General features: G+C 34.8%; 1 protein-coding gene across 1 annotated transcript; it reads left to right on the forward strand.

Moving 5' to 3' along the window:
* Positions 1–922: 922 nt before the first annotated feature.
* On the forward strand, positions 923–27,466 carry GPR26 (G protein-coupled receptor 26). The gene is made up of 3 exons (XM_070946329.1): positions 923–1,641; positions 17,102–17,215; positions 27,235–27,466. The coding sequence occupies exons 1-3, from the start codon at positions 923–925 to the stop codon at positions 27,464–27,466; spliced, it is 1,065 nt and encodes a 354-aa protein (XP_070802430.1).

The raw sequence follows: 27,466 nt of genomic DNA on the forward strand, positions 1-27,466 counted from the left end.
ATCTTCCTCTGCATGAGTTAAGCAACTGAAAGTCTTTTTCTTAAACAAAAACTCTGGGACAATCTAGATGGTCCCCCCCCCCCCCACTCCTTCTGTGATGAAAGGATTTTCTTTTACATTAAAGAACTTTGAAATTTACTCCAGATAATATATTTTTGTGAAAATAACTGGAACAGTGAAGAAAAATACATATCGGTCTTTAGCATTGCTGGAATCAAGTTACCCAACATAAATAAAAGAAGAGTAAATTAATTTCAGGTCGCACGAGACAGCAGAAGTGGGTGAAAAGCGGGTGGTGGAACTTTGGAATTGGTCATTTCAGAATCTCTAAAGGATGAAACTGATATAGGAAATTTGCACTGGGGGAAAATAAAAAGAAAATGATGGAGAATCAATCATGCCAGCAAATCACCAGCAGTGTGCACACTTTAATCCATTAATGGGAGATATATCTGTGATCATAAAAGCAGGTTAGAGTCAGCCTGAAAGCTTATAGGTGGGCGGGGGAGAGCGAATCAGAGCAAGGGAGGGAGAGAGAGAGAGAGAGAGAAAGAGAGAGACGGATGCAGGGAGTAAAAGAAAATAAATATACTGGCTGAACTGCTGAGAAGCATTAGGACCAATAATGAGAGATCTCAGAGGACCTGCCGCTCAGAGTATTCTGCTTTCTTTAGAAGAGTTGTGCCTTGATTCTGGATGATCCACATGGTTCGTTTTTTTTAAAAAAATCACCCCCTTTGTAGTTTAATGGGCATTCCCATTGCTTTTTGTGCCTCTCTCTAAAAAGCATTGACGTGGAAAGAAGCAGCAGCAGGGGGTGGAGGGACTGCAGCTCTTCTAAAAATACGGAGGGCATGCAGGAGTGCGAGCAGGCTGGGGAGGAGGAGGAGGGTGTGAGAGTGCCTCACACCATGTTTTCTGGATGCCAGCTGGGTGCAGTTTTGGAAATGTTCCTCCTGTGAATGGAGGCACCATGAACATTTGGGAAGTGATCCTGGCTTTCTTAATTGTGGTGCTCATCCTTGTATCGTTGCTGTCCAATGTGTTGGTGCTGATCTGCTTTCTGTATAGTGCAGATATCCGCAAGCAAGTCCCGGGATTGTTTATCCTCAACCTGACCTTCTGCAACTTGTTGATGACTGCTTTGAACATGCCTCTCACTCTGGCTGGGATCATTTACAAGAAACCACCTGGAGGAGAACAGCTTTGCCACATAGTGGGGTTTTTAGAGACTTTCTTGACTACCAATTCCATGCTGAGCATGGCAGCTCTCAGCATTGACCGGTGGATAGCAGTGGTATTTCCTCTAAACTACCATTCCAAGATGCGTTACAAAGATGCTGCCCTCATCCTGAGCTACACGTGGTTACACTCAGTATCTTTCCCAATTGTGGCAACTTCTCTTTCTTGGGTAGGATTCCACCACCTTTATGCCTCTTGCACCCTGTACAACAAGAGACTGGAGGACAGGACCCAGTTTATGATTTTCACAGGAATCTTTCATTCCTTTAGCTTTCTCCTTTCTCTCGTAGTCTTGTGTTTCACATATCTGAAAGTGCTGAAGGTGGCACGCTTTCACTGTAAAAGGATTGACGTGATTACTATGCAGACCCTTGTGCTCCTTGTGGACATCCATCCCAGGTAAGGAGATGCCTTCATCTTTTTCTAACAAGATCGTACACTGCTAAGGATTCTTATTAGACAAAACTATCATCTGTCTATATTTTAAAATGTAGCTCTCCTTGCTTTTCTTCTGCATGTTTCTGTTCCCAAAAATCTATAAAATTTATTGCTAATAATATTTTGAAAATGTGTTGGGGGCATGTGGCAGGCAAAGAAAAGTAATCTAGGAATGTATTTTGAAGGCTGTACTGGGATCTAAAAGTTTACACATGGACACATTTCCTTTAGGGTAGTGCGTTTTGACAATTTTGCTAGTGAGTGAATAGATCCATGTCTGTTCATTAATGTTGATCAGAGTAAAATCAAATTAAAATTTCTGATATCCCTTAGGATATATCAGTGGGAAAATAGCATACTAAATGCCATTCTGTTTTTTTGTGCATTTTGGAATGTCACTGTAAAGTCAGTAACTTTCCTTGAAGGAAGGATGCCCAGAGAAATATTTATCCAAAAATAAACACAAGCAACGAACTAGTACAAATACATCAAAAATAGCATTAAGATTCAAATTCATACTGACAAGGAAAGAAAGTTGAGTTAAGTGTACTCAAGAGTCCTTAAATCAACCCATATTTTCTATGCATAGTAAGATGAATCTCAAGATAGAGGTGAAAGAAGGATCGCTATAATAAGAAAACATAAATAGTGGGAAGATAGAAACAGGAGGATTGAGAATGAGGAAATATAATTAGAAGATCTATAAAATAGAAAGGAGAAGTGAGAGGATTCAATGGGAAAACTGATCTAACTATCTTAGCTAGACTAGGTTTTGTTCAAAGGAGATGAAGAAACGTTTCAAGGGACAAAGTCACAGAGCAATCTGTTTCATTTACTGAGACTTCAAAGTATTTGTGTATTATGTGTAGATGTGTGTGGGGGGGATGGGATCATCAGAAAACAAGAAACATTGTGATGGATAATATAAATATTGACTGTAAAGATGTCACTGGAAGAAATAAATAAAGGTGAATATAATGTCCCAATTTGGACTTATCATACATGAATAAATGATGTAGTTTGTCATCTCTAACAAGAAAAAAAATAAGTTAGGATTATTGAAACTATATTGATATTAATAATATGAGACACAAATAAAAGATAGATAATTATGCAAAGAAAAAGAATCATGATTAATACACATTTTTACAATGCATCTCTTCTTTTAGGGTAATGGTAAGCAGATTTTGAATTCTGAGACCATGCTGTGGGTGTTCTCACAAAATGGCTCCTTGGGTACTTTTCTACTCACAAAATGGTTGTCATCGGGGGCGTTTGTATATTTCACTCTTAGTTTTAATAGTACTAATTTTTAACTCCAAACTTTATATGATTATATTATGTTTGTTGTAAGACATTGTCTTATTGTATTGTTTTACACTACCCTGAGTCACCTTTGGTGAAATGGGCAGCCATATAGATCTAATAAATAAAATAATACAAATAAATAACCAATCAGAAAACACTAATTTATTAGAATAGCAATCATCCTAATCCCCTTTCTTACAATGTTCCTAAAGGCCTTGGCCTTTTGTTGGGCAGCTGGCAATACTTAGAGCGTTAGAGTCACAGTTGCTATTCTTTCTTATTGTCTAAAATAAAATCGATATGATCCATAGGTAAAGAAAACTATGCTGAAGTTCTTTACTTTATTATTAGTCCAGAATCCCATTTTTTAAAAATTAAAGTTACTAAAAAAATTAAAAAATGATGCATGGAACTAGAAACTTGGAGGATTGTCAGTGTAAGTCCTCCTTATAGGGGAGATGTGTGGTTAATTAATTAATTAATTAATTAATTAGTAAGTAAGTAAGTAAAGTACCACTTCCCGTCTCCCAAAAAAACCTAGCCCATAGGCTAGCATAAGACAGGAAATAAGGATGTAAGATTAATAGGGGAGTTGGTGAGAAATGAGGTTCAGACTAATGTCCCTGACCCATTGCTTGACATCTTAAAACCACTTAAGATCAAGGTACACAAGCTACTAGAAAGTTGTGGTTAGATGTCCCAATATACACTTTTATATTTAAAAATAACACAGGACTGTAATTTAGACAGCCCTGTTATTATTTTTGCAGACAGTTGCAGCATTCATGGAAGTGAACCCATTCCAATGGCAGCACTCTATAAATTACTATAATTCAGTATCAACTGCAGTGCAATTTAAATTAGAAAAATAGCCTAGTTGGAACACATTTAAATTTCTTTCTTTCAATATTGCTTCCAATCTAACCTAGATTCCTGAGACAACTTTAAGAAGTCTCATGTATCACAACAAGTTCAAAGTTGAACCATTTTAAGGTAAATTATTTTGAAGGTGTTTTCAGAATAAAATGGAATCTCCAGTAAAATGGAATGAAGATTATGTGAATTGGAAACAAGGAATCTATTTTGTAGAAGAATTCTAATACAATGTGAATAGACATAATAGACATAATAGACATTTTAGACATAATAGACATTTGAAACGCAAATAATGCTAAAAATTTCATTCGGTTACAAAAGATTGCATAAAAGGAACATGTGTTTCTATGAGGTCAAAGTATTATGGGACATACTCTTTAACAGATGCAGAGTCTCATAATCAGCTACCATTAATTTGAAAGTGGGGGTATTTCTTTTATTTCCAAAGTGATAATGTGGTTTTGGACAATTATAAAGTGGAATATTATGAATCCAGTACAAAACAAGATTTGAAACCAATTACATAAACACCAAAGGTCCCTTTTATTATTATAGTTAGAATGAAAAAAATACTGGGTCAGAATATGAGAATATCATATTGGCTTCATTCATAAATAACAAATATGTACATAAATCTTTGATTCATACATATTTTTCTATTTCTTCCTGACATGCTGCTGAACGTTGCATCCAAATACTAAATATAGGTAGTCCTCAATTTACAACCACAACTGAACCCAAAATTTATGTGAGACATTTGTGAATTTTGTCCCAATTTATGATCTTTCTTGCCACAGTTGTTAAGTGAATCACTGCAGAATCTGGCTTTCCCATTGACTTTGCTTGTGAGAAGGTCACAAAAGAGGATCACATGACCTCAGGGCACTGCAACGATCATAAATATGAGTCAGTTATCAAGCATCTGAATTTTGATCACCTGACTATGGGAATACTGCAATGGTCATAAATGCAAAAAAAAGGTCGTAAGTCACTTTTTTCAATGCCATCGTAACTTCAGTCACAAAACAAACTGTTGTAAGTTGAGAACTCCCTGTAATACCCTGTTTCCCCCAAAATAAGACATCCCCTGATAATAAGCCCAATCGGGCTTTTGAGCGCATGGCAATAAGGCCAAGCGCTTATTTCAGGGTTCAAAAAAATATAAGACAGGGTCTTATTTTCGGGGAAACATGGTAATTGATCACAACAGAATTGAAGCAAAGCAGTTCAAAAGCAATAGCTTTTGAATAGTTTAGGATTTGATTTGTTTTAATTGATCATAGGCAATGTAAGCGTGATGTTATATTTCAGTGGCTTAAACTATAATGAAACAGAAATCTTTGAAACTTCTTCTAATATTGCTAAGAGGATGAGAAGATAAGTGAGAAACCCTTGACTATGAAGATCATCACCCGGATTTAATCCCTTAGTAGGATTTATTTTCACAGACATAATGAGCACATACATGGACCTCAGCATTAAACACCAGCTGGAGTTCTCGTATTCATTAAGTGATACAATTATTTAGGAGTAACAACTAAGAATGATATGGTTTTATGTCTTCCTTTTCTTTCCAGGAATTTTTCTTTTTCAGTTGAAATCTAATATTAAAGTTCATTTTATATTCAACTTAATGTATCAAATCAGATTGGAAACCAGATTTTTGTTTTAAAATAATTTCTTATTAAGAATGATGCATGTCATTCTTCAGTGATAAAAATCAATGTAAACTAAAAAATACAAACAAGAGAATTTTAAAAAGAAAGAAAAAAGAGAGGTGAAAAAGGAAAAGAAAGAAAGAAAAAAAATGGAAAGACAAAGAAAGTGTAGTAATTTTCTCCTTCACCCCAGCTGGAAAAGCAATATAGCTTATAAACATCTCTAAATAAAAATTAATATCTCTTCCCCCCATAGCATATTTCTTAGGTAAGGAAAACAAAATCAAAATAGTATGTCAATCAATGTTTATAGCAAGAGTCCATTAAGGGTAACCAGGCACAATTATTTTCTTCACAATCTCTCTTGTCTCCATAACTCAACTCTTAGACAAGAAAAACAAAGTCCAAATACTCCATCAATCAATCCTTGTCAGCAAAAGGAAACCAGATTTTCCCATTAAATTATTTTTTTTCTTTCTTAAAGAAGATTTGCCTGTTAATTAAGATGAGAGAGAGTTTAGTATGCAATATGTAATATTTGATTATTTGAAAATATGTCTGGGTTGTTTGTGATTAATCAGCATTTAAATATAAGTGAATCATTCAGAGAAAAAGGAACCACATTCTAGAAAATATATATACTTAAATGTCAGCATCAATCAATTGATCTCAAAGTTATATACTATAACTAAGATGATTTCCAGGAACCACAGCTAATTCCAGTGACTATTATCAATTGCATTCCTTCGCATTTCTTTTTTCCTTCATACTTTACAATTCATGAGATAAAGCTTCCTCCTGAATGTGATGCTTATTACAGAAATATGGATTATTTGGGCATTTGAAGGAATAGTGCTGAGTAACCAAATCAACACTTCTGGATTTGCTATATAGCACATTATAAAGTCACCTACAGGTCTTCTATTATTGACTAAAAAAGGTCAGAATGGCAGTTGTACTATTTTAAGTAGAAAAGGAGAATCTCTGCTGTTTCACACTTGAATAATCAAAGAAGATCTGCCACTAGTTGTAAAAAAAGTGAAATGTATCTTTTGAAGATGCTTTAAAACTTCTAATTGGTTAATTTTTGTTGAAGGGCTTACATAGAAATTGAAACCCTCTAAAGCAGGACTGTCAAACTTCGGCCCCATGTGCTGGATGCGTCACACGCAGGTCATGCCTACAGCCAGTTTGCTAAACTGAAAAAGTACTGATACATCACATGATGCTGCTGTAACGACATGACTTTGACACCCCTACTCTAAAGCAAGTGTACAACTCCCAGTGTTGTCTTCACATAGAGCTAATTTTAAACAGTTAAATTTTAATTTGCCTCAACAACTGACAGCACTTAGCTGACATTAGTTAATTTCATAACCTAAGCAGGGTCAGCCCTGATGACTACTTGGATGAAGGTTGTGAAGTAGAAACTAAATTACAATGTTGGAAAATGATACCATTGCAATTATTGTTGAGAATGAAGTTTAACTTTGATGACATCTTGGCTTTCTAGATAGAATTTTAAAGAAAACACAATATTGAATAATGTTCACATGAGGTTGCAGTATCAGCTGAAGTTTTAGGTCTCTTGAGGATACTTCATTGGCTATGGTTACAGGAAGAATAGTTATTATCTGTGTATTTCATTTGTGAAACATGTAACTTATATTGATAATTTTAATAATTATAAATGAATTAATTACATGCAAAATTACATTCGGGATTCTTTACTGTAATCCTATTCATTTGCCCTTTTGGCTCACCCTTCATTTTCTTTATCTCATTTGTTCTTTAGTGTAACTATACAGTACTGAACATGATTTTAATTATAGATTGTCTACCTCCACATGAACACAATCTTGTAACTTAGATGCCTCTAATTTAAGGCATTGTTGTTTGGATTAACTTCCTCCATCACAGGTTTTTTTGAACTTCATGTTAAGGATGAATCACAAACAGGTGACTTGTCTTTAAGTGTATATAATTGCATTCCTAAATTGTATGGATATAAAGAAGCACTCCAAATTCAAAGCAAAAGTTCAATTTTACGTGGAATTATATGAGTTAATTTTAAAAGACTGTTCTTCCATTAATATTATTTTGTTTTCCAGTGCTAACTAATAAGCTACAAGTTGGCCTGAGCAGCATTTTCCTGGCTTTCCCACACTCATAGCTGGCTGGGAAATCTTAATCAAAGCTAAACAGCAAGATTATTTCTGCTAGCTATATGCTGGCATAGATTTCATTTTCCATGGAATGTCTACATTTCTTAAGCACATTTAAATTCCCAATTGCAAGAAATGTGATAACAAAGACTATTAGTGGGAAAACTGATAAAGCAGAAAGCAGTTTATAAAAATAGATGTGTCAAAAAGTTTGAATCATTGCTTAGATAAACAAGAGGAGATATTCAAAATCACTCTAAATAGGAGAATTGCATATTACTAGAAGTCACACATAAAGAGACTTATGTACATATATAATGTAACTAGTAGAACAAATATACAAATGATGCAGCATGACATCTTATATTCTGTTTCTCTTTGATCTAATAATAGGAATGCTGCTTTATTTATATAACAAAATGCATTAATCTTAAGAGTTTTATAAACATTCTGAGTAACATATCCTGGGAATAAATTCTACTGAATGTAGAAAACTGCTGTGTAAATCCATTAACTGAGCTATATAACCAGTGAAAGCCTAAGTATTAATATTGTGATATTTAATAAGCTTGAGCTAAAATGTCGACCATCTCATCTTGGTAACCAGTATTTGTTTCTTCAGAGCAAAGTATTTGAATAATACTGTAACCAAATAAAGGAAGAAAGTCTTTTAAAGCTGAGATAGTTGGCAAAGCAAAGTTCAATATTTTATTTAATTCTGCACACTGGAAGAAGACTATGACAAATCTCTTCCCTATGGTTGCTAAGGAAATTGCACAAAGGTGTCCTTGAAATCACCAGAATTTTTTAATCAACTAGTAGCTATGTTTTGCTTCACCTTTAATACCATTATCTGTACATAAATACTCTCATTCTTTGATCACAATTAGCCTATTTTGTTAATATAGTATTTTAGAATTTTGTGTTCTCTATATTTCTTACTGTCTTTTATCCCATCAAAAATATCACTACATTTCTTAAAATCCTTCCGCTTTATCCCTCCATCTGCCAACTTCCACTTTAATTCATCAAAATCAATGATTTTCCTTTTTGTAAACAGGTTTTGCTGATACTTGAGACATCTTAGATACGGGATATTCCACAATAGAATAATCTAACTCTATCTAATCTCAGAGCTGAGTGTGATGTTCCCTTGTGCTTTCTCCTTTATCTGCTTTTCAAACTAACATTTCTAGGTTTCCCCACTCCTAATGGACTCTGGGCCATGAACAGTAAAAAATACAATTAGAATTAAAATAGAATATCCATTTTGGGAGTGTTCCTAAATACCTAGTTGCCATTCGATTTGTAGTGGTATAATAAGAAGCATATTTCTACAGCAATAATGCAAGTGAAAGATCTGTTCTGCCTCTCAATCATTTATTATTTTTTTAAGGACATTTACTTTACTTATCCTTCCTTTATTTTTTAGGAACTCAAAACAAAATATATATACTCAATGCCCCCACCTCCTATTTTGCTGAACACAATTTTAAGTGATAAACCCCTTTCAGATAGTCCTCGACGTATGACTGCAATTGAGCCCGAATTGCGGTTACTAAGCAAGACAATTGCTAAGTGAGTTTTGCTACATTTTACAACTTTTGTTGCCACAGTTGTTAAGTGAATTACTGTGGTTGTTAAGTTAGTGACATTGTCACTAAGTGGCTTCCCCATTGACTTTGCTTGTCAGAAAGTCGCAAAAGGGAATTATATAACTTCAAAACACTATAGCCATCATAAATATGAGTCAATTGCCAAGCATCCAAATTTTGATCACATAACCATGGGGATGCTGCAACAGTCTGAGTGTGAAAAATGGTCATAAGACACTTTTTTCAGTGTCATTGAAACTTCAAACAGTCATTAAATGAGTGGTTGTAAGTGAAGGGCTACCTGGGTTGAGAGATTGCCTTTCCTGGTATGAACCTGCCTGGTACCTTGGAGGTCCATCTGAAGATGCCCCCACTGTCAGAAGCTCAGAATGTGAGGGTTCCAAGTTACACCCCTAACAAAACAAGATTCTGAGGTTTGAAGTTCCTCAAACTTCCATTTTATTAGAGATGTCATATTGGCACATCTGGGAAACCCTGAACCTGAAAGCTTCCAGGTTTTCACCACCCAAATGAAAATTCAAATCCCTGCCCAGCACCCATATGTCCATCACATGCCCCAATGAATGCACCATCCCAACTGGAGATGCCTCCCAGACACACCCTTCCAGGTGCAGGGAAGAATGTCCTTGATTACCAGAAAAAGGAATGTTATCATGACTATATATCTTCCCAGCTCCATACAATCCCCCCTCCCAGTTTCCCAGAGCACTAAATGTGGCAGGGCTGAAGATCCAATGCAAAAGATGGCTTCCAGGCCTCACACAGCTTTTAGCTTTGCACTCTGTGGGGAAGGATATTCTTCCAAGGAGATGAATCTTTTTTCTCTCTTAAATATTTAGGACGATTGCCAAAATGTATCTGTCACCATGCTCTTTACGTTCATTATTTTATTGTATTTTATTGACCTTGATTGTAATTTTTGATTTTGATTTTATATTTACATTCTTAAAATGTTGTAACTTGCCTTGATTGTTTATTCAAACATAAAGATGGGATATACATTTCATTATAGAATAAACCCATAGATGCTCAAAATGGCAGTATGAGACTCCAAAACTACTCCAAAAGATGCCATCAAATTATATAACTTTTTAGTGAGACAAAAAGGGATTAAGATGCAGAAAAAAAGTTATCAGTTGTGATTGAACTCAAGATGTTATATTTAAACTGAACCCATTTAATGATCATATTTTATTTTCTCCTCTTTTTGTCGTTGTTCCATCTACCCTTTGGTTGATTCATTATTTAAAAGCTAGTTCAGTCCTTGGTTGAAAAGAATTAAATAGCCTTGCTATTAAAACTACTATTCCTCTGAAATTTGTATCACAGTCTGACAAACCTTTTGCCAGACCTATACTTGAATACTGCTCACCTGCCTGGAACCCTCACTGTATTTCAGACATCAATATATTAGAGAGGATCCAGAGATATTTTACTAGAAGAGTACTCAAATCCTCTGCTCAAAATAAAATTCCCTATATACCAGGCTTGAAATTGTAGACCTCGATAGCCTCGAACTACGCCGTCTACATTCCAACCTAAGCTTAGTTCATAGGATTATTTACCAAAACGTCCTACCTATAAACGAGTACTTTAATTTCAACCGCAATAACACAAGGGCTATCAATAGACTCAAACTCAATATAATTCACTCTAATCTTGATTGTAGAAAATATGACTTCTGCAACAGAGTAGTAAATGTCTGGAACACTCTACTTGATCCTGTTGTTAGTCTCTCTAATCCCCATACCTTTTACCTTAAACTGTCTACTGTGGACCTTTCACGTTTCTTAAGAGGTCCCTAAGGGGGTGTGCATAAGTGCACCAGCGTGCCTACCGTCTCTGTCCTACTGTTCCCATTTATATGTACTCATTTTATGTGTTTATGGCTATGTTTTGCTTATTTATTTCCTTTTATATGTGTCCATGTCTATGTCTATACTGTTACTTGTTTCCTTGTACTTGTTGACAAAATAAATAAATAAATAAAAAATGTTATGAAGTACTATAGCCTGATATAATTTACCATTCTGATACGATTGGTACAGCCTGGAAAATTCAGCATTGGTTACACCTGGCCTTTTGATTCTGGTGCTCATATTTTTACAGTACTGTACTGATTGTATATTGCAAATTTAAGACTGGGAGAATTTCCAAAAGAATAATTCCCAAAGGCCCTTTATATCAGGGTAATGTACTAATTTGGTCTCTCTGATGGTTGAATGCCAAGGCATCACAAGATTAGAAGGGAATGATGTTTCATATGCATACTAGCTAAAGACTAGTATCCACATGTAGCCATCTTTGAGATAAAATGTCTTATTTATTCTTCTCTTGTGTGAATTTTTAGTGTGCCAAAACCCCAACTTTCACAATCCCTATTTTAATCTACTTTAAGCCTTTACTTTAACTCTTTCCATTGATGCAGCAAAATTTACAATACTCCATTCAAAGGACTTAAGAATACATAAAAGCTCCGTTTGAAAATAGCTATTGAATTAAGACTGTATGTATTGATTTAATGAATAGATTAATGAATAGATTAATTATTCAAATTAGTCTTAAAATAAATCAACAATACCTTATAATGAAAATGGATTCTATTGAGGCTTTTCAAAATCTTTGTTCCTTTCATTCAGTATTTTAATAGCTTATGGGTGTACAAATTTTTTCAACTTAAAACATAACTTGGAGCTCAAACATTTCCAGAATGGGCAGAATCTTTCAAAGATTCAAGTATTTTGAATTTGAAATGCTTTGGATACCTCTAATGTACCTTTTCCTTCCTTCCTTCCTTCCTTCCTTCCTTCCTTCCTTCCTTCCTTCCTTCCTTCCTTTCAACTTCCAATCTAAGTTCCCTGTTCTTTTATCATCCAACATTCACAAGTTTGTTGATTGCTTCCCAAAGATAATGATTTTCTGGTAATGTGAAAAATATTGTATCAGGAACATTGTATCCAGAGTGCTAAATATTTTGAGAGCAATGCCAATGTTAGTTCCACTTAATTATTTATAATAGATTGACAAAATGAGTGTATAGAAGGGGAACACATCAAATTTGTAGATGACAGGCAAATCTGTCATCTGACAGGGATAGTCAACATTTTAGAAGATATGCTCATGATCCAGAAGGGTCTTAACAGACTTAAACACAGGCCCTATCCAACAAAATGCAATCCAGTGGTAGAAAAAGTAAAGTTTTACATTTAGGCAAGAAAAACCAGAAATACTGGTATAGAATAGGTGGTATTTGGTTCAATAGCAGTAACTGTGAGAGGGATCTAAGAGCTAGTAGACAACCATTTAAATATGAGCCAACAATGTGCTGCAGCTGCAGTCCCTTCCAACTCTATTATTCTGTTCTTTTGTTAAGTTAATGTTTAATATTTTAGGGAAGGAACAAATATTCAGGATCTTTCTTTAAAAGCGATGATGTTATTATATATTTATCTAGAATGCATGCTTTATTTTCCTGTTTTTAAAGAATATAATTGGTCATTATATCAGAATATCAGAATGATATTGGTCATTATATCAGAATGAAAGAATATCATTCTCATTATATGTAATGTATTAGAATAAAAAGGGCATTGATCACAGTGATTTAATTGTACTTTTAAAGTTCTATCAAGTTTGAATGACTACATTACATCTATCTGTAGTTTGATTGACTACATTAGTAATTTATTTTTTTCAGTATTGGAAGTGATTAGATATATTTGAGTCCTTGTAACTATCAAGGACTATTTGTACTTGTTGCTTTGATTAACAATTGTTATCATATATATTTAATAAAAGAAATTTTTAAATATCTACAGAACAGCTTATTTGAATGTATTAAAATTATATGCATAGTATGATTGTATGGAAAATTCAAAATACATTGTGCTCAAGGCAGAATCAGTTATAATTATATCGAGCCTGAGCAATTTATAATTCACCAGCTGGATCTCATTTATGATATTGCAAGATAACTTGATAAACTTTATAAATGTTTGCAGCTTATCTGGACTCCCAGATGAGGATAGTATTTCAGGTTTTGTCAGATGACACAACAGGAACAACTAACTATGTTTTATACTGAATCGTACACAATTTTTGGCTGAAGGATTGATGCTAGAAGTTCATTTGCATTTCATGTGAAGTTTTCTGTTTTCAGTAGTAATAGTGAAATAGAGAAGATCCAGACTGGATTGCAGAATCATGGTTCATCTAAAGTTTACTGGCTTGAAACTAGTGTTAGCCCAAAAAGAAGGTTCCCAGAGCTGTCACTAGAGTTGCATTTATTTATTATTTTTATTTTATTTTATTTATTAGATTTCTATACCGCCCTACTCCCGAAGGACTCAGGGCGGTGCACAGCCAAACAATAAAAACACATACAATACAAAATTTAAAAAATAGAATAAAATCAAATTAAATAATTTTGGCCCTGACAAATTTAAAACCCCAAACTTTTAAAACCAATTTAAAATTGAATATATAAATACTAAAAGATATTTAAAATTTTAAAATTTTAAAAATCTTTTATAAAAGAGGGGGAAAATTTAAAAGAAGCTGTCTTTTCCACAGAGTAAAGTCAATTTTTAAAGAGCCCTCTCCTTGTTGAATCCCTCTTTCTAAATATTGTGCTCCCCTAGTCTGTAATCTTACTTGTATATTAGAATTATTACGAGGAATATTTAAAAATCAACACATTAATCTTAGTTAAACTTTTGGTATTGGCCTGAATCAATAAGTGCTCAATATATGATCTATCATTTATTTCAGCTTTGCAGGTGATTGTCCGATTGCTTTTTGTTATAATCGAATCTGTAAATATTGTTTAAAATGTCAAACCAAAGGGAGAAATCTTATGAAAATGAAAGCTGCATAGGAAGATCACTTGAATCTTGTGTTTAGAAATGAAATGAGGAGAGAGAGATCTTTTCTTATTCCTATTAAATGTCCTTCCTTCCTTCCTTCCTTCCTTCCTTCCTTCCTTCCTTCCTTCCATCCCTAATCCATCCATCCATCAATCCATCCATCTGATGTACATCCATTCTTTGTTTTCTATCACCACCATAAACACCACAAGATGTAAATATAGACAGATAGAAACTTCCATCAGCAAACTGACATTTCAGGGTCTTTGAAAGAACACATCATATCCATTGCCTTGATGGTTGAGTGAAGTTACAGATAAACTATTGCCAGGAAAATTTTATAATTTGAAGTAGATTAAAAGCTTATTTTAATATATCCATTTTTTTATTTCTGCATATCAGATGTGTAGAAACCTGCAGTGTTGTTTGTTTTTGGAAAAAAGGCTACGCTTTCAACAAGTTTTGTTTAATATTTCTGAAGCTGTTTAACCCATTCTGATTTGAAATGCTGGAGGAGATTCTAGCACTTTTTATTTCCCTGCACATGCTGTGGCTAATCCACATTGCTTGTTGCCTTGTTGCCAGAATACACCAGCAACAGTTACTGGAAGGTAGAAATGGAAAACATCACCCTGTATTCTACTTATCATAAAAATGATTTTCAGGTGCATTTTCTTGCCAAGCTTTTAACAAACCATTTTTCCTTTACGTTGTTCTGAACAGTTCATTCTGTTTTAACTATGGTGTTTTAGTACCTTTCAGGCTAATTCTAAGAGAAAGAAACATTTGCTTGAATGAGTCAATAGGTACTCTGATTTTAATGGTTTTCTAGAATTTTCTTTTAATGATGGTGTTGCATAGTGGCTATGAACTTGCTGAACTAATTCCATGTTTCAAAAAATCAGCAGAATTTTTTTTGAAATTGCTATTTTACTTTTCTTGACCAAGCTGGATTTTCTTCTCACCCCTCTCCTTAAAAATAAGTCCAGGGCTGCAGCATTTCATTGTTTCTTAAGTATATTTTTTTAAAGGACAAACTTGCTGACTTGGAAAAATTTTTAAAAATGTAATTCAAATAACAAAATATTCCTACTTAATTCTGAATTATTAAATTTCTACATTTGAGGCAAATATAATCATTATGTTACTTCAGAAATACCAAAAAAAGGGAGGAATTGGAACTGTTAAAGAGCAACAGGGTGGCTGGAAATAATTTTTTATTTAATAGTGATTGTTGTGCCTGTTTGTACATCCAGCTGATTTCATTTCTGTTGAGGCTTTAACCTGAATATATAAATACCGTATTTTTTGGACTATAAGACGCACCTTTTTCTCCCAAAAAAGAGAGTGAAAATCTGGGTGTGTCTTATACTCCATATGTAGTCCCGCCCAGCTTCTCAAATGGAGGTTTCAGAGGCTGAAAAAAGCATCAGAAATGAAGCTTCAGAAAATAAGTTCCCAAACAGAGCTTCAGAAAAAAAGCCCTCAAACAGCGCTTCAGAGGCTTTTTTTCTGAAGCCCTGTTTCAGAGGCTTTCAGAGGCAGGAAAAAAAGCAAAAAAGCAAAAAAAAAAAAAAAAAAAGCAAGGCACAGAGCTCACAACCAAGAAACCTGTTGCTAAAATTCACCTCTGGGAACAGCTGATTGGGGATATTCCTGGAGTCCATTCCACCTGCCAATCAGCTTTTTTCTTATTTGAAGAAATAAAATGCAATAAAATGCAATTGCTTTCCTGGAAAAAAGGTAAAAGGGCACACTGCAGAGAAATTGGTCAATTTGAATCCTCTGGAAACTGTTGTAAAAGTTTCTTAGTCTGAATGGGGTTTTCTTGAACTGGTTTACAGGCAGAAACAGCTTAGATGGTCAATGCAGATATGCACATAATTACGTAGTCTTGAATTATTGATTGATTGATTTAAAACACCACACTTGGAATACTGCATCCAGTTCTGGTCGCCATGATATATGTAAAAAGATGCTGAAACTCTAGAAAGAATGCAGAGAAGAGCAACAAAGATGATAGGCTGAACAATGAACAATTGATGGAACTAGATATGTCTATTCTAACAAAGAGAAGGACTAGTGATATGATTAAGTCTTCCAGTATGTGAGGGGTTGTCAGAAAAAAGAAAGGCTCAAACTATTCTCCAAAGCACCTGAGGGCAGGGATAGAGATAATGGGTAGAATATCATTAAAGAGAGATGTAACCTAGTACTAAGGAGAACTCTTCTGAGAGCAAGAACAATTCATCAATGGAACAGTTTACCTCTAGAAGTTGTGGGCGCTCCATCAGTGGAGATTTCAAGAAGAGATTGGGCAGCCATTTGTCCAGAATTATATAGGGTCTCCTGCTTGAGCAAAGGGTTGGACTAGAAGACTTCCAAGGTCCCTTCCAATTCTTGTTATAGTCTCTTCTGAATACTTTGTTAGTTCCTTCATTCCTTATTGTTATCTTGATATACCTTGGTTTTTTTCTCATTTCATTCCAGACTTAAGAACCCAACTGTATGTTGGCTTGTAGCCTTCAGATATTTTGCAGATTGTTATTACCAATTCTTTTCTGCAAATCTGCAAGGTCCTGAAAATTAAAAGTGTGCAACCATATATAGATTTTATAGTATATGTATAAACACACATAAATACACACACATAATGTTTCCAACATGAATATAAGCAACATGTGATAAATTAACTTACTGTATGTCTACTTACTAAGATCTACAAAAATATAATTTGTATTATAATATGATTTGTTGCAAAGGAAATGTTTTATTTACATAATCTTTTGGCAAGAAATATTATGATCCAGAAAAATAATTCTATATAATTTGAATGCCTCTTGGAAAAAATGCATATTGAAATGGCTAGAAAAATATGGAAATGCAACCTCAGTTTATAATTGATTTTCCTGTTTGCGCCCAATGCTGCACAGTGTAAGAGAGCGATGTCTAGAAGAGCAAAAGAGACGGAGACAACGAGCAACCAAGAAGATCAGTACATTTATTGGCACTTTTATACTTTGTTTTGCACCGTATGTAATCACAAGGTAAGTTTTATGCCACTTCAGTCCTTTCTGAACAAAGATATATCCAATATTCACTTGGCAACATTCTGCTCAGGATTTTTATTTTTCACTGCACTGACAATTGTTGCCATCTATAGCTTGTATTTTGTTTCTTGCATTACAAATATTCTAATAAACGTCGTGGAGACTGGAATCAGATTCTCACTGAAGAAGATCAGACAGGTTTTAGAATGTTGACCATAAAATGCAACAGTTCTTTTATGCTCTCTAATGCATAAATATGAGTACACATTTATTTCTGTACAGATATTTCAAACCATAGCAAACAACTTGAGGAAGATGTCATGTCATATATTTCCATAATGTTTATAGACCTGTATTTTATGATGTTCTTATGTAATAAAGCAGCATTTAGGCCATATAACCTTGGATATTTTCCTGACTCTCTCTCATCTTTCTTTGCTCCCTTCAGCTATTACTAGTGACATCTCTGCTCTGTGCCATGTTTTACAAATATATCACTGTAAAATAACATTTCAAGTGCCCTCCACATGATGATGATTAGTGATAGCCCAGCTTTATCGCTCTGGAACCTTATACACGATTTATCGCTGCTAAATACATTAAAGAAGTTTAGAAAAATGCTCCTAGTAATAGTAACATAACAGAGAGGGAGTATATGGTCCAAGTAGGTAGTCTTTGCTTAGTGACCACAGTTGGGACTGACAACTCTGTCGCTAAGCTTGATGGTCACTAAATGGGAAATCACATGACTATGACAAACTTATGACCTAACTTCCCATTTGGTCACCAGGCAAGTCACCATAATTAAGCAAATCATGTGTCTGTGACTTGTTGTTTTATTTCTACATTCTCCATTAAGTCTGCTTATCACAAGTTGGTTGGAAAACACACCATGGCAATCATGTGATTTCAGGATGCTTCAGTGTTTGTAAATGTGACGATTGGTTGCAAAGTTATTTTTTTATAATGTTGTAACTTTGAATAATCACTAGATCAGGCAATATGTAAGCGAGGACTGCTGGTGATGGAATTATTAATGTATAAGAGTGTACAGTTTAACTAGCACAAGATCACAAAAATCTCAGTTCTACCACAATTGTCAAAACAGTTCAATGTTACTTCAAAATAAAGACTGAGGGGAAAATTGTATTCAAAGACATAACTCATCATTGTTCGAGTAGAACTAATTTATTGAAATGTTGATTGCGGTACTTCAGAAACAGCACAAGAGGGAAAAATCTGAAAGATTATGTTAGCTTTTATGAACATTTGGAATGTGTAGATTTATTTTTAACAGAACAGTTGATGGAAAAAAATGAGAAGATATTGGCACACATATGAAACTTAAAGCACTATGCATACTGATGTTAGTTTCCTGGTGCTAATAATTCATGTACATATGTCCAAACTGTGGGAGTTTATCAAATAGAGTTCTTATCTTCTGCTTCTATATTTTGACTCACACATCGAAATGTTTATCTGATACATGTAGTAGCCCTTATCCAGTTTCAAGTGTTCTTAGAATAAATTATTTATCCAGCCTTGCTCTCTCCATATTGGTAGATTTCAAATGTTTTTAGTGTCCAAAATGTTCAGATATAATAGTCTGTGATTATACCTATTGAGAATTCTGAGTGTTGTATTATAGACACATTTGGAGACACTGAGATCACGTAGGCTGATTAAAACATATTAAATCAAATAATCATTACATCAGTGGCCCCCAACCTTTTGGGCACCAGGAACCATTTCCATGGAGAAAGATTTTTCTGTGGATTGAAGGGGGCAAGGTTTTACATGCTGCCTGCATCCCGTGGATGGAGCTTTGCTTTGCGCGATGTCATATCATGGCCCAGTTGCTGGCATGCCACAATGCAGTGCTGGTCCATGGACCAGAGGCTGGAGATCCCTGCATTACATCATCTAAATTTATCTGAGACATTATATTAAAATAATTCCTCCTTACTTCCCCAGTCAACTCCAGAGACTAACAGTGATATAACATTGCTTAGACCTTGGCAGTTATGTTGTGAAGCCCCAATACTTTGTTCTTCCCTTAATTTTTTTTAATTTTTTAATTTTTTTGCTTTTAATTTATATGCCGCCCTTCTTCGGAGACTTAGGGCGGCTTACAATGCGTTAAGCAATAGCCTTTATACTTTTGTATATTTATATTTTGTATATTTATTGCCCCCACAATCTGGGTCCTCATTTCACCTCCCTTTGAAAGGATGGAAGGCTGAGTCAACCTTGAGCCTGGTGAGATTTGAACTTGCAGTAATTGCAAGCAGCAGATGTTCATAACAGTGTGCTTTAGTCCACTGTACTGCAGGCTCATATCATTTCATATTTGCATGACATTAAAGGACTTACTAGGGGATTTAAGAATAGTATGTTGAAAATAGCTAGTTGGGTCTCTTTTTTTCCATCAATATAAGATTAATTTATTCTACTATTAGATCAGTGCTTGGAGAAAACAATGTGTTGAGACAGAGCAATACATTGGGGAGAGGAAAGATAATGCATTAGTGTTGCAAAGTATTGGAATGAGAGATAGCTTCTTTTAGATTCTTCTCTGGAGAGTAGCTATATAATCAGATTTTTCATTTTTATGGTGACTGGCTCAAAAGACATAATATTGCAGAATAACTATTTTTCATTGTACCACTTGATTTTTTTTGTTTGCTAATTTGTCAGTTGACATATTGATTGTAAAATATTCTTCCATTACAGCTTGGATTCATGCCCATAGTGGTTAGTTTGGAGCATCAGGTAAACATAAATAGATGACCCATGAGTTGATAAATTAGATTAGGATGGATAGATGGATGGATGGATATACATTATGTAGCTGGATTTATATGACAAAGTAAGATGGTTAAGAACAGCTTTGAAAGAGAAAAATATCTTCTGCCTGATCATTATAAAGTGTGTTTATAAAGTATAGATAGATGGCAGAGAGAGAGAGAGATAATAGAGATAGATAGATAGATAGATAGATAGATAGATAGATAATAGATTCTGATGGATCAGTTTAAAATGGCAAATATAATTTAATGCTGTCTAAAATAAATAAATATACATATCCAGTGAATACATATATAAATACATCCATGAATTAGTGTTTTGCAATCAAGCAAAATGCTTGATCTTTGCCATTTCTACGTAGCCATTGGAATAAGTATAAGGCAGCTTTCTGTTCTTACAATTAATGAACACTTACGGCTCAAATGAGAACCTGGAACCAAAAAGCAGCTGCTTTAAAGCAATGGTCTGCTCTGCTTATTCCCCAAATATGTTCTGAAACTCTTCTAAATCAGCCCTAGCCAATAGTGTCTTGCAGGGGTTGACTATTGCCTATTTTAATTAGTAACTAACATTTGTTGTTTCATGCTTAGTTGTTTTCTGTAGGCATGTAACTTGTAATAGGCTAATATTGAATCACCCTATCATCTGATACCAGTACTGATCAATTAATGTTAAATGTGCTTAACTTTATCAAATATAATTAAATTTAAATAACATTTAGGCTACCAGTACTGGGAGATGGTTCACTGCAACTATGTTCCTGAGGGAGAATTGGTTTTATTTTTCTAAATATATGTCTCAGTTTTGTCTTATTGATGAATTGTTGATGTGCCATTACGTCACTGTCAATTCTTAGTAGCAACATAGATTTTCTCTGGGATTGACTGGAGAAACTACTATACATTTTTAAAAAAATTGATTTGTATTCTTTTAATCCTAATTATGCATTGGGAAGTTGCATGCCATCCAGAATTTCCTGACCGGAGTGATCTGCAATTTCTGAAAATATATAAACAAATAAATTTATTTATACAGTATTCATTCATTTGAATGTCTGTTAATACCATATTGCAATATTTTGCTAGTCTTATTTTTGTCTTCTGTTTTATGTTGTATCCAATGGATGGGAAATATAACAGATATATGCTGACTGTTTAAATGCTTTTTTAGAAGGCAAGATTGATGGCAATTGATCTGATAGTAAGTATAAGCACTCCTTTCTATAAAGAGATAGATACCTAATGCAGGTTGTAAAAACATAGATATAATGCAGAAGTATTAGAAATAACCATCTAATGTAAAATTAGAAAGGAAACAACAGAATGTATGCTGAGGAAAGATAGCAATCAATAGTCTTTTTAAAAAAAACAATATATGGACCTTTTCGATGTTCAAAAGTCACTGGATATATGTTACTAGTAATATTAATAGTACTAATAGTAGTAGTCGTAGAGGAAGAAAGAAGGAAGGAAGGAAGGAAGGGAAGAAGAAGAAGGAGAAGGAGAAGAAGGAGAAGAAGAAGGAGAAGAAGAGGAGGAGGAGAGTACATTTGAATGATCTTGTTTTTGGATGCACAGCAGAACTGACGGATTAGAATGGATGTTTCTTAAGGATAAAAACAATGTAGCACTTTCAAAGTCAACAGCATCATTAAGCATGTGTCAATTTTACATAGCAGCAGAGTTTCTAGAGATGCCTAACACCAGCTCTTTCTTTTCTTGGAGATGGTTCCTAATTATTACTCCTCTCGAAATAAGATGAACATGGCCAGAGGAAGAACAGATCTCCCATGCTGCCTTCTTCAGATGCTCAAACAAACAAACAAACAAACAAAAAATACAGTGGACCCACTTAGAAGACCACTGAGAATATTTTCTTCAATACTTCCCCACACCAATATAACAATATAGCAAAAAGAAAAAGAAAAAAAGGCAGTATTTATTAGGGCAACTTTTCTGTAGCTTAGAAATCAATGGCTAATTTATCCAAAATTGCTTACTAGTTTAAACACTCAGCAAACAAAAAAAAGCAGATTATGGTTTCAAAAAATCATTAGAAAAACAATTGGAAAAAATAATTGGATCAAGTACTGCAAATTTTTTTATAGTTTTTTAATGTCATGGCAGTAAACATTGATTCGTTCTTTTAAAGACTCAACAAGAAGGATATAATGAAGCTTGATTCTGTCATTGATTTAAACTATATATTCTAAAAATTCATGTGGCATAGACTTTTTTTGTACCAGTTCTTATGAATATATTAATATTTATATGATAAATGAGAGTATGATTAATACAGTTACAGTTTGGACTAGTGATTAGGCACAAGGCTAGAAATGGGAAACTGGTCTAATCCCATTTTAGGCATGAAAGCAAGCTGGGTGACCTTGGCCGGTCACTCTCCCTCAGCCCAATTCAGTTTACAGGGTGGTTGTTATGGGGAAAATAAGAAGAAGAAGAAGTGTTAAGTATGTTTTCTGCCTTTAGTTATTTATAACTATCAACTGCCTCCAGAGATAAGGAGAATCCAAGACCTCAGTGCCTTCCGCCGTGCCCTTAAAACCTTCCTTTTCCAGCAAGCCGGGCTGGCCTAATTTTTTAAGTGTTTTTAAGTGTTTTGTTTATTGTTTTTAATTAACGGGGCCAAATTTATATATGTATATTTTTAACTGTATTTTAATATTTGTACTTGATGTTTTTACTTGGCTGTTCACCGCCCTGAGTCCTCAGGGAGAAGGACGGTATACAAATTCAAAATAAAATAAAATAAAATAAAATAAAAATAATAAAGAAAGGAGATGATAGATAGATAGATAGATAGATAGATAGATAGATAGATAGATAGATAGATAGATAGATAGATGATGGATGGATGGAAGAGAGAGAGGAGGGAGGGAGGGCAAGAGGGAGAGAGAGAGGGAGACCACCAGACTCTCTCTATACTGTATAACTAATGTATGGTTACTAGTTTCTAAACTATTGCTAAAATATTTTCTCCTTTTAGAAATCAAGAATGTGAGGGAATTAAGCTCTTCTCTGGCTCTGTTGAATTCCAGATGCAAAAATCTTTTTGAAAATACTGAAACTAGTCAAATTTGTAATTCTGTGCCTGGATCAAGAAATGGTCTAGACCGGTGTGTCTCAACCTTGGAAATTTTAGAATTCCTAGAATGCTGGGATTCAACTCTCAGCATTCTGGAAAGTTGAAGTCCACGCATCTTAAAATTGCTAAAGTTGAGACATTCTGATCTAGACTCAGAAAGGCACAATCACATAACGATAACAGCTACTGCCTATAATTTATGTCTTAGAATAATGGCTTAAAGTTATCTTTTGCGGCCTTCTTGATGTAGTTAAACTAGTCTTTTATTACTCCCACCCAAAAAAAGAGGAGGGAGTTACATCTAGCCTTTTAAAGTTCAAGCCATAATTGCATCTAAAACACTTGCTTGATTTCCTAACAGAAAAAGTGGCCAAGCTGTGTAAAGGTGATAATTCATTATTTTCAATATGCATTGAAAGATTTATTTCAGTGTGCATGGAACGAATCCCAGCGGCTCATATCTATTTTTTCAAAGCTACATATAAATTGACAACTTAAAGATTGATCAATTGACATTAGTGTATGAATTATATTTTTCCAATAGTGAACTACTTTAGCTTTTGCTCTAAATTCTCTTGTTTCTTCTCTTTGACAATACTGTAAAACCTTCTGAATACTGGAAAATCCAAAAGAGTACATTTAAATATTTTTAATGGAGATCTTACAGATAAGAGTGGGACTTACTGCATGTGATAGAAAATCTTGAAACTGACAGTTTGACAGAAATTAATTACAAGAAAGTGGAACTAATTGTTCACTTGAAGGTAGTATATGCTACAGCTTTCCAATGCTAGCATTATATTGTACTATTCATAAATATTCTTTGTGTATTGGTTCATTATTGTTTACCTCTGCAGATGCAATTGTGAGCATGTTCTTGACTGCACAGGTAAAGTTATCTATGAAGGGAAATTTCCAAAAGACTTAATGAGCTCATACACACCCACCCAAAGGTGCTTTTTCAAGAGGCAACTGGACTTTCTGATTTTTCTTTAAAGATTTTTCACTTCTCATGCAAAAGCTCCTTCAGCTCTGGCTGGATGGTGGGGAATGGAAGGATTTATGCAAGGAAGATGTCCTTGCAGACAGCTGGTCATTTGCATTCTTTCAGAGAGTTGTTGAAGCCATCTGGAAATTTACCTGAGTCATCAGGGTCATTTGCAGAGTATTTTAAATGGGTGTGGAGCCTTCTTGGAACTGTTGAAAGGACTGTGCTGTAGACTAGAGACAGATGATGTTGTATTCCTCCACCTCTGTCAAGAGAGAGCTTTTCAATTTTGACATTGATAGACTTTTTGATTCCTCTTTCAAACTTGGGCTTCTCTCTGTACAAAATGTGGACTTTGCTGTCTTCAAAATAGTGGCCTTTGTCTTTTAAATGCAGAGTGATAAAGGATACAGATAAACCTCAGGTGGCCTCAATGACTCTCTAAAAGAATACAAATGATCAGCTGTCTGCAAGGACTATAAATCCTTTCCCACCATCCAGTCAGATCTGAAGAAGCTTCTTGGATGAAAAGTGAAACATTTTCAAAGAAAAACCAGAAAGTCCAGTTGCCTCTTGAAAAAGCACCTTTGGGACAGCCATGACCTGGATGACTAAGAATCTCCTTAGACATACACAGAAGTGGGGGACAGAGACAGTGAGACTCTGACCAATGTGCTTTACTTTGGTCCTTGAGATAGGAAAAAAAGTATGTTGATCTCAGGAGTGAGGCCAGTAGAATCATGATCTTCACATAAGGCAGTGGTGGGCTGCTATCGGTTCGGACCAGTTCAGGCAAACCGGTAGTTCCATCTGGATGGAAATTCATTACAAATGCCTCAATGGAGTAGGGAGGAATATGCTTTTCTTTGAAGTTACCATTCCCAGCACACTTTCTTCCACAGCTCCATGTATTTTTCTACTGCATTTCCTCTTAGGATTAGGCTAGAGACAATGTCTTCATTTCAGCTAGAGGAGATAGAGAAGGAGAGAGTGCATATTAAAATTTAAATGAAAGGTCTCTAGGAGATCAATATTTTTCTTCCTGCCCTCTCATATAGTTATTTAACAAGTTTATGTTGATTCTATTAGCCAAAACAGTGCTCTGTGGGTAGGAGAGGCAACCTCAAAGCAGGCCAGATCATTGACCCTCCACAGATTTTGTCTGTGTGCAATATGGAATGTTTGCATAGAAGAATTTTCTATTTTGTGATGAAATATACCAGTTTCATGATAGATCCACTTGACTTGGCTTCAGCCTGCCTTCATGAATGGGCCAGTAGCAAGATGGATGCTATGTTGGTACAGACATATCCTCAGCACATGGTATAGTCTCTGACAGGGGTGGATTCTACTTACCTTTACTACCTGTTCGCATTGGGAGCTCGCATGAGCAGATCACCTATGATGACGTCTGGGTCGGTTGGCAGAGCCACCCGCCGGTTTTACTACCGGTTCTTGTGAACTGGTTCGAATCAGGGGCACCCACCACTGAGAAAGGCAAGAAAGCTTTTGGTGAACTCAGGGTCCTGTTTGATCTCTCTTCCAATCACATCCATTTTCATGGAAAATTATACTCAGGCAATGCACCAGGACAGGACAGTACCTAAAAGGTATATATTTTAAAGAATTTATGCTGGAAAACATTTGGCTAAATCTAACAAAACATGAGCATTTATTAGTACAGATAATATGGAACATTGTGTGCCTTCATCATTGCTCATTGAAATTGTGCAAATAATCTGTCCACAACCAGAAAATTCAACATATTTTCTGATCAGTATAATTTCCCACAGAAGATTCTGTGGGACTTGTAGTAGAAATGCAGAAGAGTCTTCTTATTTCAAGAAGTTTAGTGACATAGTTTTGATTTCTGCTTCATATTAAGAAAAGTCTAGAAGTTTAGAACTCATTCTGCATTAACCAGCTTGTTTTTTTACTCTTCTTTACTGAATAACAGAGTCAGGAATCAGGGATCTTCTTCTGCTACAAAGCTTTTCTTACTAAAAAAAAAGTCTCAGACTTTCAATTCCCATTTCAGAGTCATGTGCCAACCAATCAAGGTCAGGTCTTGCAACCTCATGAGCATAGCGGGGCCATGGGGTCATGGTGCCAGGTTTTAATAAAAACATTGGGTTGTTTGTGTGGAGCTTCTGAAAAGAACCTAGAAGAGGTACTGTGTAAAGTGTCTACCATTGGGATATCTCTGCTGTTTTTATTAAGGAGCTCCTGGCAGCTTGTAAGAGATATGGGTATTATATTGCTTGGTATGTATGCTTTTTATGCTATGGTTTTAAATCTGTTTGCTTGAGATAATAATAAAGCTTAAAATTCTTTTATTTACTGGATCATTAATTGATCACTCACTGATCACTGCCCTAACCTCCTATACACACACACACACACACACACACACACACACACACACACACACATTCCCTGCACAATCTTTAACAAGCCTTGGAGATGCTTTATTTCTCTACTATAATTCTATCTGCAGTGTAGACATTCTGCAGTCAGTCTGATGGTCACCACAAAAAAAAATCACCTTGGGTTTTATTGTCTTGATTTATGTTGAGAAATCTATGTTTATGTTGATTTCTCTATTGTCCTTAGACCAACCATCACTTATTCAATGGAAAAAAAGAGGTACTGGTGGCCTTTTCATTCTTTTGCTGATCACCCAGTTAGCACTAAGAAGGTTATGGTAGGGAAATATAACCTGCTTCTTTGCCCAACAATGTTGACAAAAAAAATCATACCTATTAAAAAATATAAGTTGGAAAAAAAAGTCTGCAATCAAGCCAGTTCTCTGCAGATCAGTTGAAAAATGTCTCCACTAATTGCATAAATCCAATGGATTTAATATAGTTTCAAGAATGAGGTACCCATCTCATTTTGATATGTGGTATTAGAGATGTATGCATATTGGAGAACATGCATATACCAAGTTTTATTTATTTCCAGTAATAGCTTGTTACTTTTTTATGCATATAAATTTCCCAGAGATTATAAATTTGGTAGAGATGGGGTAATTGAATGATATTTTATATAGATCGTTCAAATGCTTGATATGTTTATCTGACACTAATTTTTTTCTTTCTCTCTTTTTTCTTGGCAGATTAGTAGAATTATCATCAATAGTTCCCATCAATGCTCACTGGGGAGTTATTTCCAAGTGTCTGGCCTATAGTAAAGCTGTTTCAGATCCTTTTGTGTATTCTTTGTTACGACACCAGTACAAGAAAACGTGGAAAGACATAATAAATAAGATGCTGAAAAGAAGCTCAATAAATTCATCAGCTCTCACAAGTGAATCACAAAATCGAAATTTTTTGCAAGGGAACGAATGA

This window comes from Pituophis catenifer, unplaced genomic scaffold (genome assembly GCF_029215685.1).
Source record: "Pituophis catenifer annectens isolate HBS135680 unplaced genomic scaffold, rPitCat1.0.hap2 SCAF_6, whole genome shotgun sequence".
Lineage (NCBI taxonomy): Eukaryota > Metazoa > Chordata > Lepidosauria > Squamata > Colubridae > Pituophis > Pituophis catenifer.